Genomic DNA, 16,116 nt, shown 5'->3' on the forward strand with positions numbered 1-16,116 from the left:
AAAGATATGGGGTGATTCCCCTGAAGTCCAGGTCTTGGAAAATAATGTACCAGAGGGTATGTGCATTGACGCTAATGCCATTGGTTCTGACACCCAGATCATCCAGATTGACTCCTCTGAATACCAGTTGCTTTATGTCGACAATGATGCCGTGATATCCGAGTCCTATAACTTACCAGAGGGTATGTGCATTGACGCTAATGCCATTGGTTCTGACACCCAGATCATCCAGATTGACTCCTCTGAATACCAGTTGCTTTATGTCGACAATGATGCCGTGATATCCGAGTCCTATAACGTACCAGAGGGTATGTGCATTGACGCTAATGACATTGGTTCTGACACCCAGATCATCCAGATTGACTCCTCTGAATACCAGTTGCTTTATGTCGACAATGATGCCGTGATATCCGAGTCCTATATCTTAGAGACCAATTCCGTATTAGAGCCAGAGTGCCTCCCGATGGAGTGGAACGGTACACAGAAAGACTGTACCAATGGTGAAGTGCAGTGTATAGACATCACCAATGAGTTTCACGTGCACAAGGGCATACTGAGAGACTCTCACACAAGCCAAGTGTTGTGTATAGACACTGTGGACCTGACAACTGACACCTTTGATACTCAGGACATCCTGATGAACATTCCTGGGGGCAGGGTTGATTGGACCAACACAGACAGTCTACTAGAGTCCTTATTATGGTTAGATGAGGACTGACAGTAACCCTGAAACAGTATTTGGTTTCCAACAGGACTATTGTGAACAGGACAGTACCTGGCCTATACCCAAGTCTACCGCTGATGTACTGCATATGACTGCACTCTGTCTGTAACTCCACTGTTGTATTATACCATTGTACACATCCACACTGTTGTATTACACCATTGTACATATCCATATATCCACTGTTGTATTATACCATTGTAAACATCTATGTAACTCCACTGTTGTCATTAACCATTGCAAATAAATTCTATACCTTGACGTACTTGTCTTGTGTAGTAGTTGTGTACTGCAGTCATATGTTATTTTGTACAACTGACACAGGATCACGATAGACACCAAACACAAATGCGGTTCACTACTTTATTAGCCTTTACGGTACATATTCCTAACATCATACTCAATCTCCACTATGGTGAGAAGCATCAAGCACAAAGTGGTAACAGGTAAAGGCCTCTTCTGAAAGTCACATAACCAAGAAGGTCATTGTTGCGCCAATACCGGCCAATCCGAAAAGGGTCATGATGATGTTCCTACATCTGGACTCAGGTTCTGCTACTAGAAAGAACTCCGCGAACCCATTCTGGAACATTTCAAAAGAAATATTAGATTACAGGTATACCAAGACAATGGTGGCATCTCTCAGTCATTACTGAACGTACCCAGGAGTTATGTTTGACTAGCCAGTCCGTGTGGTGAGTGGCCAGGTACTCTGCTATCTCTTCTCCCACCACGTCAACACAGTCGTCTCTCCCCTTGCCTCTCAAGTACTGGCACACCGCAGCCCCAAAAGACATCAGGCTGGCAACACGGCCCCAGTTGACGGTCCCGTCTTCAAAGATGATATGGGCTACTGAACTGAGGAACTTCACGTCATCCCCTCTGTCATCCACATAGAGTGTGTTGATCATACCTGTAAGGTCAATGGTGCAACAGATGTTAAATTACTTTGTCACTGGCTTGTGTTAGCTGTTGGTGTCATAACCCAATACCTACCGTTGTATGTGTATCTGTGCTTCTCCAGTAATTGCCCGATAACTCTACTCGTTGTTGACAGAGCTTTGCTTTCGTTCCACCTAGGTTTCAGAAGTCCCGTACATTGTCCTAGGACACATTTAATGAGTTGCCTGGTGTCTATGTCCAGGGCTCCGGTCTGGTGATGGTATGTTTCCTGATGTGATATCTTCATTGTGTGCATTTATGAGTCGCTGGTAGCCTATGGTACACCTATGACTGCAATGATAGTCTGCAGGCGTGTTGACACTTATATATACATGGTGGGAGTTATTCACGCTAGCTCTAACACTGACAGAATGCAACTATTACACCAGGGGTAACATCGGCCTTGTGCAGTCGGCCAGGTCAAAGAGACAAGAGGATATCAAAGACGTACTTCATGTTACGTTTATTTAAATACAGCAACACTACAATCATTTTATCACCCATGCTCATAGAATGTCTTATGTTTGTTACAGTAGAAGGTAATGTGCAACAACAAAAGAAGAGTAACATGTCAAGGTATAAAAGTGAAAGTCTTCAGCCTCATCCGATGTTCTTTGGTCATTTCATCGCAGTGAGGGTGATGTCCCTGGGAGGGTAGGTACCTTCCCTGGATGGTGAGGGTGCTGCAGACAACACAGTGGTTCAGGCCGCTGATTGAAGTGTACCCATAAGCCGAGTTGGTGATGATGCTATCAGGGAATGCAATCTTTCCCCTCCTGTACCGTTCCTTCCTCGTAAGAGCATTAGCTCGTCTTCTCGATTCGTGTACCTATCGGTGAGGTACTTACAGCGGCCGCTTGTGTTGTATACGTGAAAGATGTGCTCACCTAGCAGGGTATTGTTCTCAACAAAGTTCTTGATTTCAAGGTTACACATGAAACATTTGTGTGTGTCAACCGTATTTGGAAGGTAGTACATGTTGGCAGACTCTCCTAGTACACCAAAGTGTTTGGTGCCGTAAGCTAAGGAGCTATCCAATATGAGGTCTCCCGAGCTGTACTCATGTCCAGGTCCTCTCCTAGTGAACAGGGGGAGCCGTTTGAGCGAGTGATGGTAGCTTCTTCTTCCAGTGTATACACTGGCACATGGGGATGATCATCCCGCTTATTATCTCCGTACCAATTTTGAGCGTCTTGACGTGTTACGGCTCCGATATCGGCTGGGTTGAGTGCAGATTCAGATATGAACATCTTCCTGACATGAGTTTCACCTTTCACTTCTAGGGTTCGAAGGAAGGTATACATTTCCATTCTAAGGTAGCTCTCGCCTCCTATCTCAATATATTCCGATCGTGGACCGGTAGCTGTGTAACAAGCGTTCATCTTTTTTTCGAGGAGAACGTCCAAAGGGTTCAGGCCTACAGCGCTTTTCAGCTGTCCAGGAGTGTGCTCAGGCCGTCCGTTTCTACGGTGTCTGTAGAGCAAGCTACATGTTTCCTCAGGTATTCAAAATGTAGCCTCTTCAGGGTGAGTTGTAAGAATTGCTTCAGGCAAGGTCATTCTATGTTTTTCAGTCCCGATGAGTTTGTCAACCGGTGTTACTTGGCTTGCAGTTATAGTGTTCAACTGCATCATTCCGATGTCGAAAGCCGAACTTGTAGCAGCTGCCTTCCGTATGATGTTAGGGCTGCGTCAATTCAATTCTGGTATCAGAACAAAATTTAACACTAGGCTACTGAAAATATTTTCAGCTGTTTATTAATAGAATTAGTCAAGCAGAATAAATGGTAAATGCAATCTTCGTATATACGGGTTCACTGTAACACCTCGCAGGGCAAACAGAGAACTGAAAATGACATCATAAGTTCTTCATTAAATACTCTGACAGAGATAGTTCCCGCTCACTGCTGGCCTGTCAGAGGGAGGATGAGCATGGTTTAAACTTACTCATCCTATCGTTGGCGTGCAGGCTGGTCCCAGCCTCTAGACGCATCTTTGATGCCAAGCATAGTTGTCTTCTAGCTTATCTTCATGTGTGTACCCGAGAGTCAGACACCCAAGGACAGTGCCTGTTTTTATGCTACAGTTAGGACAGTTTCTGCTTTTGTGCTACAGCCATCTTCCATTCTACCAGCCCCTCCCGTACACCTGTCCTTGAGCGGCCCCACAACCAGGCATTGTGTGTGTGTGTCACGAGTCTACTCAGCCTACACTCCTACTAGCCAGCAACCCTCCAGTTAGTCATGTCTATTATATGTTGCTCAATCTATGTTAATACAATATAAACCTCTTAGTGCATTACAGTCCGTTCATACTTAGGCCTACATCTACTGTAAATGGTAATGCATCACATCTAATAAGTGAAATAAAACCCAACAATGAAGATCAAATCGTTGTTGAACTGGGTGTATTGAGGGTACACTGTGCGGTCGTAGAAGTAACTAGGCTCCACAAACAAGAGTTTATTGGCTAGAGCTTCATCAGTACGCTTGGTTGAGGTTACCATGACAGCCTTCATGTCTGCACCTGATCCCAGGTCCGTTTTATGATCATGGTTTAAAGGTTTGAAGCGAACATCGGCATCCTGATAGACCAAGTGGTCAGCCTGATTGGCGTATGCAGTGAAAGCGACAAAGCGCAGGACATCGGAAGCAGATGCGTAAAACTTGTTGCCTTTCAACTCTTGGTAAGCTTCATATAGATTGTCATAATGCTGTACAATTGAGTTGGCATCGACCGGCCCCTTTATCATTGTCATCATTTATTTTGCTTTAGTAAGCACATCCTTATCCAGTTCCATGACAACTCTACTCTCTTCCACAACACCGGCCTTTTTCAGGTGATCCATTGTCCCAGCGTCCAAAACCAGTCTGTTCTTATGGAAGAAGTTTGCCTGTTCCTTGATAGCAGTCATGTGGGGCATTAGATTTTCCCAGTTACCTGTCCACGTAGTGAAGTATAACGTGTCTTGAGTTTGGGTCAGTCCCCTAGACACTAGGGCTAGAATCACAGTCAGTGCTACTGCAGAGCCTGACACTGTGTATAGACCCATCTCTAGGTTGAGACTAAGTCGTGGTATCCTTTGTAGACTAAGTCGTGGAATCCCTTAGTTACATTGTCTACAAGTGGCAATATGAGTTCCTTTTATACCTTACGACTCTCAGGGAGGATGGGGGTGGAGATCACACAAAGCCATAGGACTGAGATCGGAAAGACCCCAATTTCAGTAAATCCAACGAGGAGCGCCGTATCCAGTCTAAGGCAAGCCATAGGACTGAGATTGGAAAGTCCCCAATTTCAGCAAATCCAACAAGGAGCGCCGTATCCAGTCTAAAGCAAGCCATAGGACTGAGATCGGAAAGTCCCCAATTTCAGCAAATCCAACGAGGAGCGCCGTATCCTATCTAAGGCAAGCCATAGGACTAAGATCGGAAAGTCACCAATTTCAGCAAATCCAACGAGGAGCGCCGTATCCAGTCTAAGGCAAGCCATAGGACTGAGATCGGAAAGTCCCCAATTTCAGTAAATCCAACGAAGAGCGCCGTATCCAGTCTAAGGCAAGCCATAGGACTGGGGATGGGACGTCCAAACTGGGAGTCAATATCACACTCAGGGTGGGAATCTCAATGAGCTATTTTATTCGAGCACACATAGGCAATGTATAAGTTGACAATGGTAACCCGGTCTGAGGGATGTCAGGTTGCAACATTCCTCTCTGTAGTTGTTGACACTATCTATATACATGTGATGTGACTGTATTGTACTTTGGGAATAATAAAACATTTTATTTGAAACATTGTTTAAGGATCTGTTATGACTTTATTTCATAGGCATATAGACATTGACATATATCATCATTAGATACATAGGTTACATAGTCACACTATAGACCAAGTGTTATTAAACTAAACAGAGTACCGTGCCACTTTACTATTAGATACCCCCTTTCCCGTTGTTTGCCTAGTCCAATGGTCATCATCATTTCCCCTTACGAGAGTGGTCTTCCTACACTTGGCGCAAGACGTAGATGATATCTTACGTAGAATCTTGCACACATCAGGGTTGACAAAGGTACTGCTGCATACCACACAGCCCTGAGTCAACATCTCACAAAGGTCACACAGATCCTTTTGTGTGAACTCGCCAGGCTTAAGCTTTTCCAACAGTGACATCAAACTGCTTTCCAGCCGGAGTCCCTCCTTGGGATCCATAATGCACACGTTGATCATTCCGAGCAGGCAGCATACAGCGATGCACTTCCAACTCTTGAAGCATAACAACCTAATGTCCAATGCACATTTAGAGAACAGCTGGGCAGCTACCAGTGTGACACTTTGATTCAGCACATGGATAGGTGACAGGGTACGGGACGTGTGTGCTCGGACATGTTCCAGGATTAGATACTTGCACAGTATACTGATCATGTTTTCACTGTGTGTGGGGAAAACGGATCCTTTCAACTTGGTAATTATCCGCTTCTCAGCCTCTTCTATCCCTTGTACATCTGACAAGATGTACACGTTGAATCTTGGGTTATCCGTGTCTCTGGAAGATTCTGTAACACATGCCTTGTTTACCCAGTCCCTGTGCTTGACAATTCCCTTTAGATTACATATTGTGTTCACACTATGCATCTTAATCGAGAGCGATAGGCATGCAGCTCGGATGTTAGAGATGTTTGTCAGCAGCTGATACAGGTCCTCTCCGAGGTCTACATAGGTGGTTATGTATCGGTCCATGACATTCACAGCCGGCATAAAGACAGAGTGGTGCTTCTGGGTGTAGATCATGTCGACCGGTATCATGTTAGCAAACCAGCTAATGGTCGCTAACTGATGGTTCTGGTAGTCGGTGAAGGTATCATTGGTTAGCTCCTGTGGATTAGGGTGATCCACCCCTGTCTCGTTTGCAGTGTTTGTACTGTGCAGAGACAATTGGTCCACCAAGGCTCGCTCCAGTTCAACCTTACCCATCTCTGGCATACCAAAGTCCAATTTTGGAAATGTGAACACGTGGCGATCCAAAGGGGTGAACGGAGTGCAGTCTTGCTCGTACCTGAACAGCTTACGGGGGACAAGGTGCTGTTTCCTCCTGGACTTGATCTGAGTAACTGTTGTTGTTGCAGTTACAGTACAAGACTGTGCTTGTTGACAATATCCATTAAGCGGTTCCATTTCAATATCATCAGACCAGGTGATGTTGAGTGTAAGATCTAGTTCACATCCTCACCCTTTATAACCATTTTGGATATTTAATTTTACCAGTTGCATCAAGCAATGACTAGCCCTTCCGACCTCGAGCTACACCGCCGACCAAGCCTAATGGCAATAACCTCTGGTTCAGATAGACTTGTGAATGTCTGAGGGACGATGTGTGTTGCCTCAGGACTTGGAATTGTCCTTGTACTCTGTTAGTGTGTCAGGGGCTGTGACATAGCAACTACGGCTATTCCCCACTAGCAGTAGGAAATGATATGTACTCAATGGGACTACCAACACAGAAAGGAATAAAGACACGTCACAGGTCTACATTGAGTCACGATTTCTTTATTCATTGTACAAAGCATTGTATAAACTAACTTAAACGCATATACATGCCACAAATAACATAGGTGAACAGCATATCGGGTTCAATAAAGATTCAAAGGTTACACAGAACAAGTAGACAAATCATCTGTGAGGTTAGTTGTTAGTTACAAAACATGGTGCAAAATCACGCCCGGTTAAAGGGTTATCGGGCTCCCTTTTGTGATTGCAGCATTCCGTCATTGTCACACGGGACCATGGGATAGATTCTCCAATGATAGAGAATATGGAGCCCCTGAAGGTCTGCAGGGTTGTATAATCTGCGGCTGTGATATACATCCCGAGGGCCTCTATGATGTTCATGGCAAGGTCCTTATTCTGACCCTTAAACCTCTCGACATTGTACATGTCCAGCCAGGTTTTCACATTTGTGTGTACCGTGTTTCTTTCGAATATACAGGCCAAGCCATTGACGATTGCTTCCACCAGGTTCATATCGTCCATCTCATCCCGATGAAGGTGCTCAGGGTGATGGGGGTTCTTCTCATAATGGTGCTTGAATCCAATGTTTGCCATGGCTGACATGTCATCCTTGTTGTCAATATACAGCTTCTCCAGTGAGCATGCTTGTACTTCTTCTTCGGTCTGGTTACCTCCGTAACGTTTGTTGAGCAGAATCCGTTTCCTCTTGTTTACGTCCGCGGCTTCCTTGTCCATGTGTACGGCCATGATACCAGAGTACGCAGCTGCTTCAATTGCACTTGTCTTGCTAGTCATGACACGCAATGCTTCTCACATAGTAGCGATCGGCAAGCAGGTCCAGAGTGTCTTCACAAGTCCTGGTTGCTTGTTCTAGAGCTCTGGCAACCACAACGCCGATCATGGTCACAAACATGTTGTGTGAGAGGAAGGCTTTGTGGTGTTCTCTCAAGGGGAGACTATTCACCAAGGCTTTCTCACACTCGGGACTCCAGATGTTGGCATCTGAAGCGGCGCACAGGACATGCACCAGTTTAACAGTGCCGTACTTGGTCGTAGGGATCTCAATCTTCACCTTCTTGGCACGTGCTCTCATTACGATGTCATGTATGAAGGAATTCATCGGGGCTGGCTTGTTGACATATTTGTTATGCTCGGGGATCAAGGGTAGCGGGTTCGGTGGCACACCAGTAACCTTAGCAGGGGCTCTGGTTTTGGCAGTAGGAGGTTTAGCAGAAGCCATGTCTCCCGAGTGGAGTCCTAACACGATGTAAATGTACAAGTCAGGGACGCAGGTGGTATCTTATGCAGGATACGGGAGTTGAAGCTAGCAAGGTTAATAAATAGAGATGAACCACACTATAGGTCCTATAGCCAGTGGGAAACTGGCCGCTGTCAGACGTGGTGATGTGTTTACAGGGGCAAACACATTAACATGGGCAAAACATTAACATGGGATCCAATGTGTACTTTCCTCGCAACGGTGCAATTTGAAACAGAGAAACTGTGCACTTCATTGGTGTAGCCCACTCTAGCCGACCTCTTACACTGGTAGGTTGCAGTGTGGTTGCACGTGTCACCATATATCATTAGAGTCTTTACTTGTTACGTTATGGGTGACCTTCATCCCTGACTGTATATTGTACCAGTCCTTGTATTTGGAGACATGGCCCCGTTGCTCGATGCGATATAACCTGTACATTATGTTCTCCTCTGTCAAGATAAGCCAGCTAGTGGTCATAAAGTGGTGAGGATTCGAGTTTGGACATACAAGTTGCAGAGGTGTAGCAGTACGGTTAGGAAGAGCCTTAATCCTTGGGACTGAAGTGAAAGTAGTAGAAAGAGGCTCGGTGGTAACATCCTTGATCTTGGCCTCTGTGTGAGGTGTAAGGAAATTAAGGGCCGTGGCCATATCACCACTGGCATCCACAGTCTCAGTTGTAGTGCCAACATTCCAAGGTCCGGTTGTAAAGGCTGCATGTTTGGTTACTGCCATACTAGGCCTAATTGCTAGATACCCATATGTGTTGGGTAATGAAGTAGTGATACCTACTGGTATCATTGAACCCCCGGTGCGGCTGATTGTACAGGACATGATCTGCATTGAGGGGAGAGTATGATAAAGTGCTGGGGAAATCTTTAACTACATTTTCCAGGGCTCCTTCGATCAACGTCCTGTAGTATCACATCACATCCACCTCATGAGGGTTAGAAGTAAATCCCTTAGCCTTGTATGATAACAGTTTGGAAACAGAGTCGGACACGGCAACGTTGTGGTTGTTGCCGACACGAGTGTCCATGAGAGCGGCCAGATCGTTGAAGGCTGAGTTTAGTAATGTCATGGCCCATTTGTATTCCAGCGTGGCTGTTGACAGTGTCATAGTTGCATCGTGCCAGCTGCCAGAATAACACAATTGATCACAACCTTTATGAGACTCATGTAACCCTCTGCAGGCTACCTGGGAACACTTCAGGTAATTTACTTTGAGTTCGGTCCAGTTGAGGCCTATAAAGAAATGGTAGGCAGTGTAGGAGCTGCGCCTCTCCAGTGTGCGTATCTTCCATCTGCCTGGCCTGAGTATCACCCTTTGGTCGAGGGAGTCGGGAGACACTTTACCGTTTCCGATGAAACGGACAGGTCCTGAAACTAGACCTTCCCCTCTGGGGGTCCCGGCCCCTGCGGTTGACAGTGATTATTGATTAGAGACGAGGTGAACAATAGGAAGCAGAGCTGACAGTATCATATACATGGATCTGAGCGAGGGTGCATTGTAGTTCGTCATGTCCATGGTGTTGGGGTTCACAGCAGTTTCCTATAGCGTTGTTGGCTATAGAGGCTTCCTTGACACATACAGCAAAGCATTGTGAGTATGTTAATGTTGATTAGTACAGCTAGTACAGTGGAGCTCAGAGATAATGCAGAGGTGTGGGTTGACATAGACATTAAGCGCTTCACTGTCTGCCCCGTAATCTTCTCATTCTCTTCGATCAAAGTACCGATTTGAGAGAAGACATCACTTCGAGTCTTGACAGAGTGGTTCATTGTAGTCACGCAATCGTAGGTGTTCTGAAAGAACGCATCGGAGTACGGTAAGTGGTCAGCCCAAATCAGGTCAATTTCAGGGCAATAGAGTAACGCTAGGGGTTGGACAATCTGTGTGGTGAGCGGTCCCACTGTTGTAATATACTTTTTCACCTTGGAGACGAGAGGCTCTTCTGTGTGCATGTAGTAACCCGGCCTGGGCTGAGGCAAGGACATTTTATCCGATCCAAAGGAGAATGGTTTGAGTTCACATGGGATTGTAACGTGTTTCGCACCATGATTAACATGGATTATCATTTTAATAAAGATTTTCTCTGATGATTCCATATGGCTAGAGATTGCAATCGGATACCCGGTGCCCCCTTGTGGCCAATTGTTATCAACGTAGTCTCCCAGCTCCATGCAAGAACTGGAGCCTCTGATGCACTCAACCGTTTTCGATATCAAGTACATACTGTCAATGATTGCTGACAAGCCCTTGGAGCCTTGGTGAGAGGGCAGGGTGACGCCTCTTGTCACTATTTGCTTGCTGGACAGCCAATCTTCTTCCTCTCTAGTCAGTGAAGGTGTTCCGAGCCAGCAGCTCCAGTCCACTATACTCTGGACAACAGCCTGTCTCAAATGTCTGGTGATGGGTAATGGTACCAATAGCCTAGCACGATGCTCAGCCCCGCTAATGTAGCTGTCACAACCTTTTGTGAGGTTCTCCTGTGCTTCACTCTGTATACCAAATGAAGGGAACTGGAGGCCATTGCTCCTTACAATGGTAGAATGTGAATGGATGCAAATCATGTCCCTATCCTGATCAACGAAGGCTACAGTATCCTTATAATTCAAGTTGATAGCCTGTGAGCCGTAGGGTATAAACTTAACCCTCTCGATAGCACTCCGGATGATGTGTTCACTAACGGGTAAAGGAGTGCCTACGTTCATGTCTGAGGACAAGCCCAATCTCAGGTCAGGCATATCGGGAACCAGGACAAAGCTTTTACTGAGAGGTATCCCCTGGGTGGCGTGCTGGAAAAACATTGAACCTTCCAGTTTGTACACGCCATCCACCTGAGCGTAAGAGTATGCTCCGTCTCCGAACGTTGAGTTTCTGGTGTACCGGTAATGTAAAGTGCGGAACTTGGTGGCTGTCAGGTTGATTATGTTTGAGAGCTCCGTGAAGGTCGGCAGGCCTTTGGTGTTACCAAAGGTGTAGTCAAGGTATCCCAGGGAGTATCTACACACCCCACTTGGCCATATCCGCTATGATCCCAGCAAGGTCTCGCATAGAATAATGGACCCTATTGTCATCCAAGACAACATGGTCAGGTTTGGCATGTCTGTTGAGCAACAGCGGCCACTTGCAGTCAATGTTTGGTGTGTAATCGCTCGACGGCACGGTCACCACTATCCCGGCTCGGTTGTTCGATATCTTGCATAGCTCCTCAAATACCAATAATCCTGTCCTCTCCGGGTACTCGTCCTCACGGGGTAACCTGATTGTGTACGGGTCACCGGCTGTGTACTCTCCTACGGTCCAGCGACCAGGCCTTACCCGCTCACACCCTGTCTTCCGCTGAGTGAATATGGATATAGTGTCCAGGCTCAGAAAAGCTCCATATGACGCCACAAGTAGCCCCAATTGCTGTAGCTCAGTCTCTGCTTGCTCCTGCTCAGACTCGAAAGGGTATGATTGTGTGTAATTGCCATATTGATCACGGGGAGTGTACTGCTGAAACGGCAAACTACCCTCTTCTACATCCTCAATGTCTACTGGATGATTGACTTTGGGGCAGATGATAATTATGAATCTATCCCTACACACTATACAGTTCATGCCTGTTACTGGTGTGTCATGACAGCCTGGAATGGGGTCATCCTCAGGGCTATTGTAGAGGATGTTGTTATCTTTGTCATATATGGTTATAGGTCCAGAGCATTTCTCTGTGTTACTGCATTTAAAGTAATTGTACATAGTTGTGTAGTATCTTTTGGTCCTTATGACATTGGCAATCTGGTATGCTGAGATCCCAGGTATCAACTCTAACTTTGATCCGTATAGGTTGTTGATAATATCAAAGTCTGACGCCTTTACTGTCTCGACGTGAACGTCGATGACTATCACCCAAGGACCTCGGTTCAACTGGGACTGCAAGATTAATATCCAGTCAAGTACAGCAGCCAGCTCTTCCTGGTAGGGGATCGGGTCGGATGGAGTGTATGAAGCTAAGCTTCACACCTATCTTAGCCCCCCAGTCCTGACGGATGATAGTTTTCAGGGTATCCTCGGCCTGAAGTGGTATATACACCTGGGACATTTTCACATTGTTGTACTTCGATAAGGATCGTACGTCTATGGGCAAGTACTGATCATTGAGACTCCGGGGAAGGTGTTCCATTATGACCTCGAAGTCGACGAGTACGACATCACATCTCATCATGTCTAGAGGAGCGTACGGGTTGTCTCGTGTTGCTCCAGACAAGATTGTGACTAGACAGAAGCGTTCCGTTTTAGGTGGGACCGAACCATATACAACCCTGCCCTGGTTCTTGACCGAGACATCGGGCTCCTGGTGTGTAATTTCTAGCGTCCAGTCGTTGTTGCTGCCCTCGACTCCTTTTGACAGGTGTGCGAACGAGGTCGTGATGCATGTAGGCGAGCACAGACCATCGGGGTTTGCGTAGTGGAGCAGAGCATGGGTGCAATTGCAGGACTGGTGCAGCTTCGGTTTCCACAGGCAGTTGACATCGACATTCTTTTGTAACCCTAGCATGGTTTCCCGATGAGTGTCATAGATTTCGAGCTTGACATGGAAGGAGTCCAATCGGCCGCAGGTGAAGTCTTCTATGACCAGGGAGATATCGAATACGTGCACGAAGAAGCCAACTGATTTAATGGTGGTCCAGTTCCGACCTCTAGGGATGTTGTATTGAGCCTGCCCGGAGACATGACCCGGCATGTCTTCCCACACCACCCACTTACCCCAAGGCTTGCCCCTGAACCAATATAGCACTTTAGGTATGTACCTTTTCTCCATGCCCAAGGGGATGGTGAGTCTGGTCTCTACGGCAAGCACGTCATGTTCCCCTATCCACAAAGGATTGGTTAGGACGTGAATGGCGGTTCACATCTTTCCCAGTAACAAATGGTTTCACCACGGTGTTATATAGTTGCTTTGAGGTGTCGTAAAAAGACAGCTTGTTCAGCCTGTAGTACAGTGATTCTGCTGGGAACCCCATGTCATGTAACATTTGTTCGAAATTGAACATACACCGGGTCAGTTCTGCATAACCGGTCATGTGTCTGCAAAGTTTCTCTACTATGCCGCTAGGTATGTCCCGCACCCAGTTTGTAGTCAGCTCCTTGAGCGTATCAATTACGGGTGTCGACTGTATATTGGTGAAGAGGTCCTGCACCTTATAATGTTCAGGATTACCGCAAATCGTGTTATGTCAGAATGTGCCGGGTAGGATCACACTTTCATTTGTTGGACAAGAGATGCTGTGACGTTTACAACACTCTTCACCTTCATACATCCCCAGGAAATAGCCTCTAGGACACACGGCTGCACATCGTCTTCCTCTTGTGACCTTGTAACGCAGGGATGGTTGCCCCAGAGGACACCTGTAAAGACATAGTCCAACGCCGTGGTCGGTGCACCCAACAAGAGCAAATGGCGGGTCGTAGATTTCAGAGTAGTATTCTACATCATTACGGCAGTTGAATAAATTGGTCTTTACCAATAAACGATCGCGTCTCGTGCTACCCAGACAAGTCAAGAAACACAGAGCCGTTAGCAGATATGTTCGGATCAGCAGGGAACTGGCCATTGTTATCACATGTGGACATTGTCCGATTAACGAATCTGTTAACCTCTCTAGGGTATGTGGGACGAAATCGTCCCACCTACTCAACAGCCAGTGGAATCGAGTGGCGCGATATTCAAATACCTTCAAAATGCTATTACTTCAATTTCTCAAACATATGACTATTTTACACCATTTTAAAGACAAGACGCTCCATTATCTAACCACATTGTCCGATTTCAAAAAGGCTTTACAACGAAAGCAAAACATTAGATTATGTCAGGAGAGTACCCAGCCAGAAATAATCACACACCCATTTTTCAAGCTAGCCTATAATGTCACAAAAAACAAAACCACAGCTAAATGCAGCACTAACCTTTGATGATCTTCATCAGATGACACTCCTAGGACATTATGTTATACAATACATGCATGTTTTGTTCAATCAAGTTCATATTTATATCAAAAACCAGCTTTTTACATTAGCATGTGACGTTCAGAACTAGCAAACATACCGAATTTACTAAATTACTTACGATAAACGTTCACAAAAAACATAACAATTATTTTAAGAATTATAGATACAGAACTTCTTTATGCAATCGCGGTGTCAGATTTTAAAATAGCTTTTCGGCAAAAGCACATTTTGCAATATTCTGAGTAGATAGCTCGCCATCACAGGCTAGCTAATTTGACACCCACCAAGTTTGGCAATCACCAAACTCAGATTTACTATAAGAAAAATTGGATTACCTTTGCTGTTCTTCATCAGAATGCACTCCCAGGACTTCTACTTCATCCACAAATGTTGTTTTGGTTCAAAATAATCCATAGTTATGTTCAAATATCCTCTGTTTTGTTCGTGCGTTCAAGACACTATTCGAACGGTGACGCGCGGACGCATGTCGTGACAAAAAAATGCAAAATATTCCATTACCGTACTTCGAAGCATGTCAAACGCTGTTTAAAATCAATTTTTATGCGATTTTTCTCGTAAAATAGCGATAATATTCCGACCGGGAGACGTCTTTTTCGTTCAAAGACTGAAAATGTAAAATGGACTCTTCACGTGCTCGCGCGCCCCCGTCTCATTGTTCTCAGATCGACCACTATCCAAATGCGCTACTGTTTTTCAGCCTGGGACTGCAATGTCATCATTTAACGTTCTGGCGCCTTCTGAGAGCCTATGGGAGCCTTAGAAAGTGTCACGTTACAGCAGAGATCCTCTGTTTTCAATAAAGAGGGTATAGAAGGGCAAGAAATGGTCAGAGAGGGCACTTCCAGTACAGAATCTTCTCAGGTTTTGGCCTGCCATATGAGTTCTGTTATACTCACAGACACCATTCAAACAGTTTTAGAAACTTTAGGGTGTTTTCTATCCAAATCATACAATTATATGCATATTCTAGTTTCTGGGCAGTAGTAATAACCAGATTAAATCGGTTATTGCAGGCCATTCATCGAAGCAGGATTGACCGTGCGAAGACTAGACATTGACGGTGGACACGGGGCTGATATCGTTGTAGACATACTAAAGTGGGACCCCGTCACAGAGTGGCAAGGGCCAGCTCCCGACATTATAGTCGCCGGACCACCTTGTGAAAACTACAGCATAGCAAAGACTAATGCCAATATGCCGAGGAACCTGACGATCGCAGATTCTCTGGTGGAAAAGACTATAGACATCATAGAGCACTTCCATACAATCAACCCTACCATGCAGTACTTTGTGGAAAACCCAGACTCCAGTCTGCTCTGGAAGAGATGGGTTTCGCACAGGCTTTACGAAGACCTCGAGAATCACCCGTTGAGCATGTTTGTGAAGCGGATGAATGATGGTGAAGGGAAGAAAACATGTCACAATGTCACCCAGGCCAAGAGCAAGGGATTCAAGATGTCTTGTAAAGACCCCAGGGCTGTCAGACTCGATTACTGTCAATACGGCTCAAAGTACAGAAAGAGGACTCGGTTCATGACCAACAACCCATTCAGAGGCAGGAAGTGCAGAAAGGACTGTGGCAGCATCATCAACGGGAAGCACATCAAGGTAGCTCAACGAGGCCCTAGGTCGTCATCGGATACAAAAGGGGTCACAGTAGGAAAGACTAC

The 16,116-nt window shown here is 45.7% G+C and overlaps 1 protein-coding gene across 1 annotated transcript; it reads right to left on the reverse strand.

Annotated features, from left to right (window-relative positions):
* Positions 1–1,073: 1,073 nt before the first annotated feature.
* LOC115192692 (induced myeloid leukemia cell differentiation protein Mcl-1 homolog) lies at positions 1,074–2,282 on the reverse strand. Its single transcript, XM_029751465.1, has 2 exons — positions 1,387–2,282; positions 1,074–1,307 (listed from the first exon to the last, which is right to left on the reverse strand). The coding sequence occupies exons 1-2, from the start codon at positions 1,633–1,635 to the stop codon at positions 1,191–1,193; spliced, it is 366 nt and encodes a 121-aa protein (XP_029607325.1). The 5' UTR covers positions 1,636–2,282; the 3' UTR covers positions 1,074–1,190.
* Between the last annotated feature and the right edge of the window lie 13,834 nt (positions 2,283–16,116).

Source organism: Salmo trutta, chromosome 4 (genome assembly GCF_901001165.1).
Source record: "Salmo trutta chromosome 4, fSalTru1.1, whole genome shotgun sequence".
Classification (NCBI taxonomy): Eukaryota; Metazoa; Chordata; class Actinopteri; order Salmoniformes; family Salmonidae; genus Salmo; species Salmo trutta.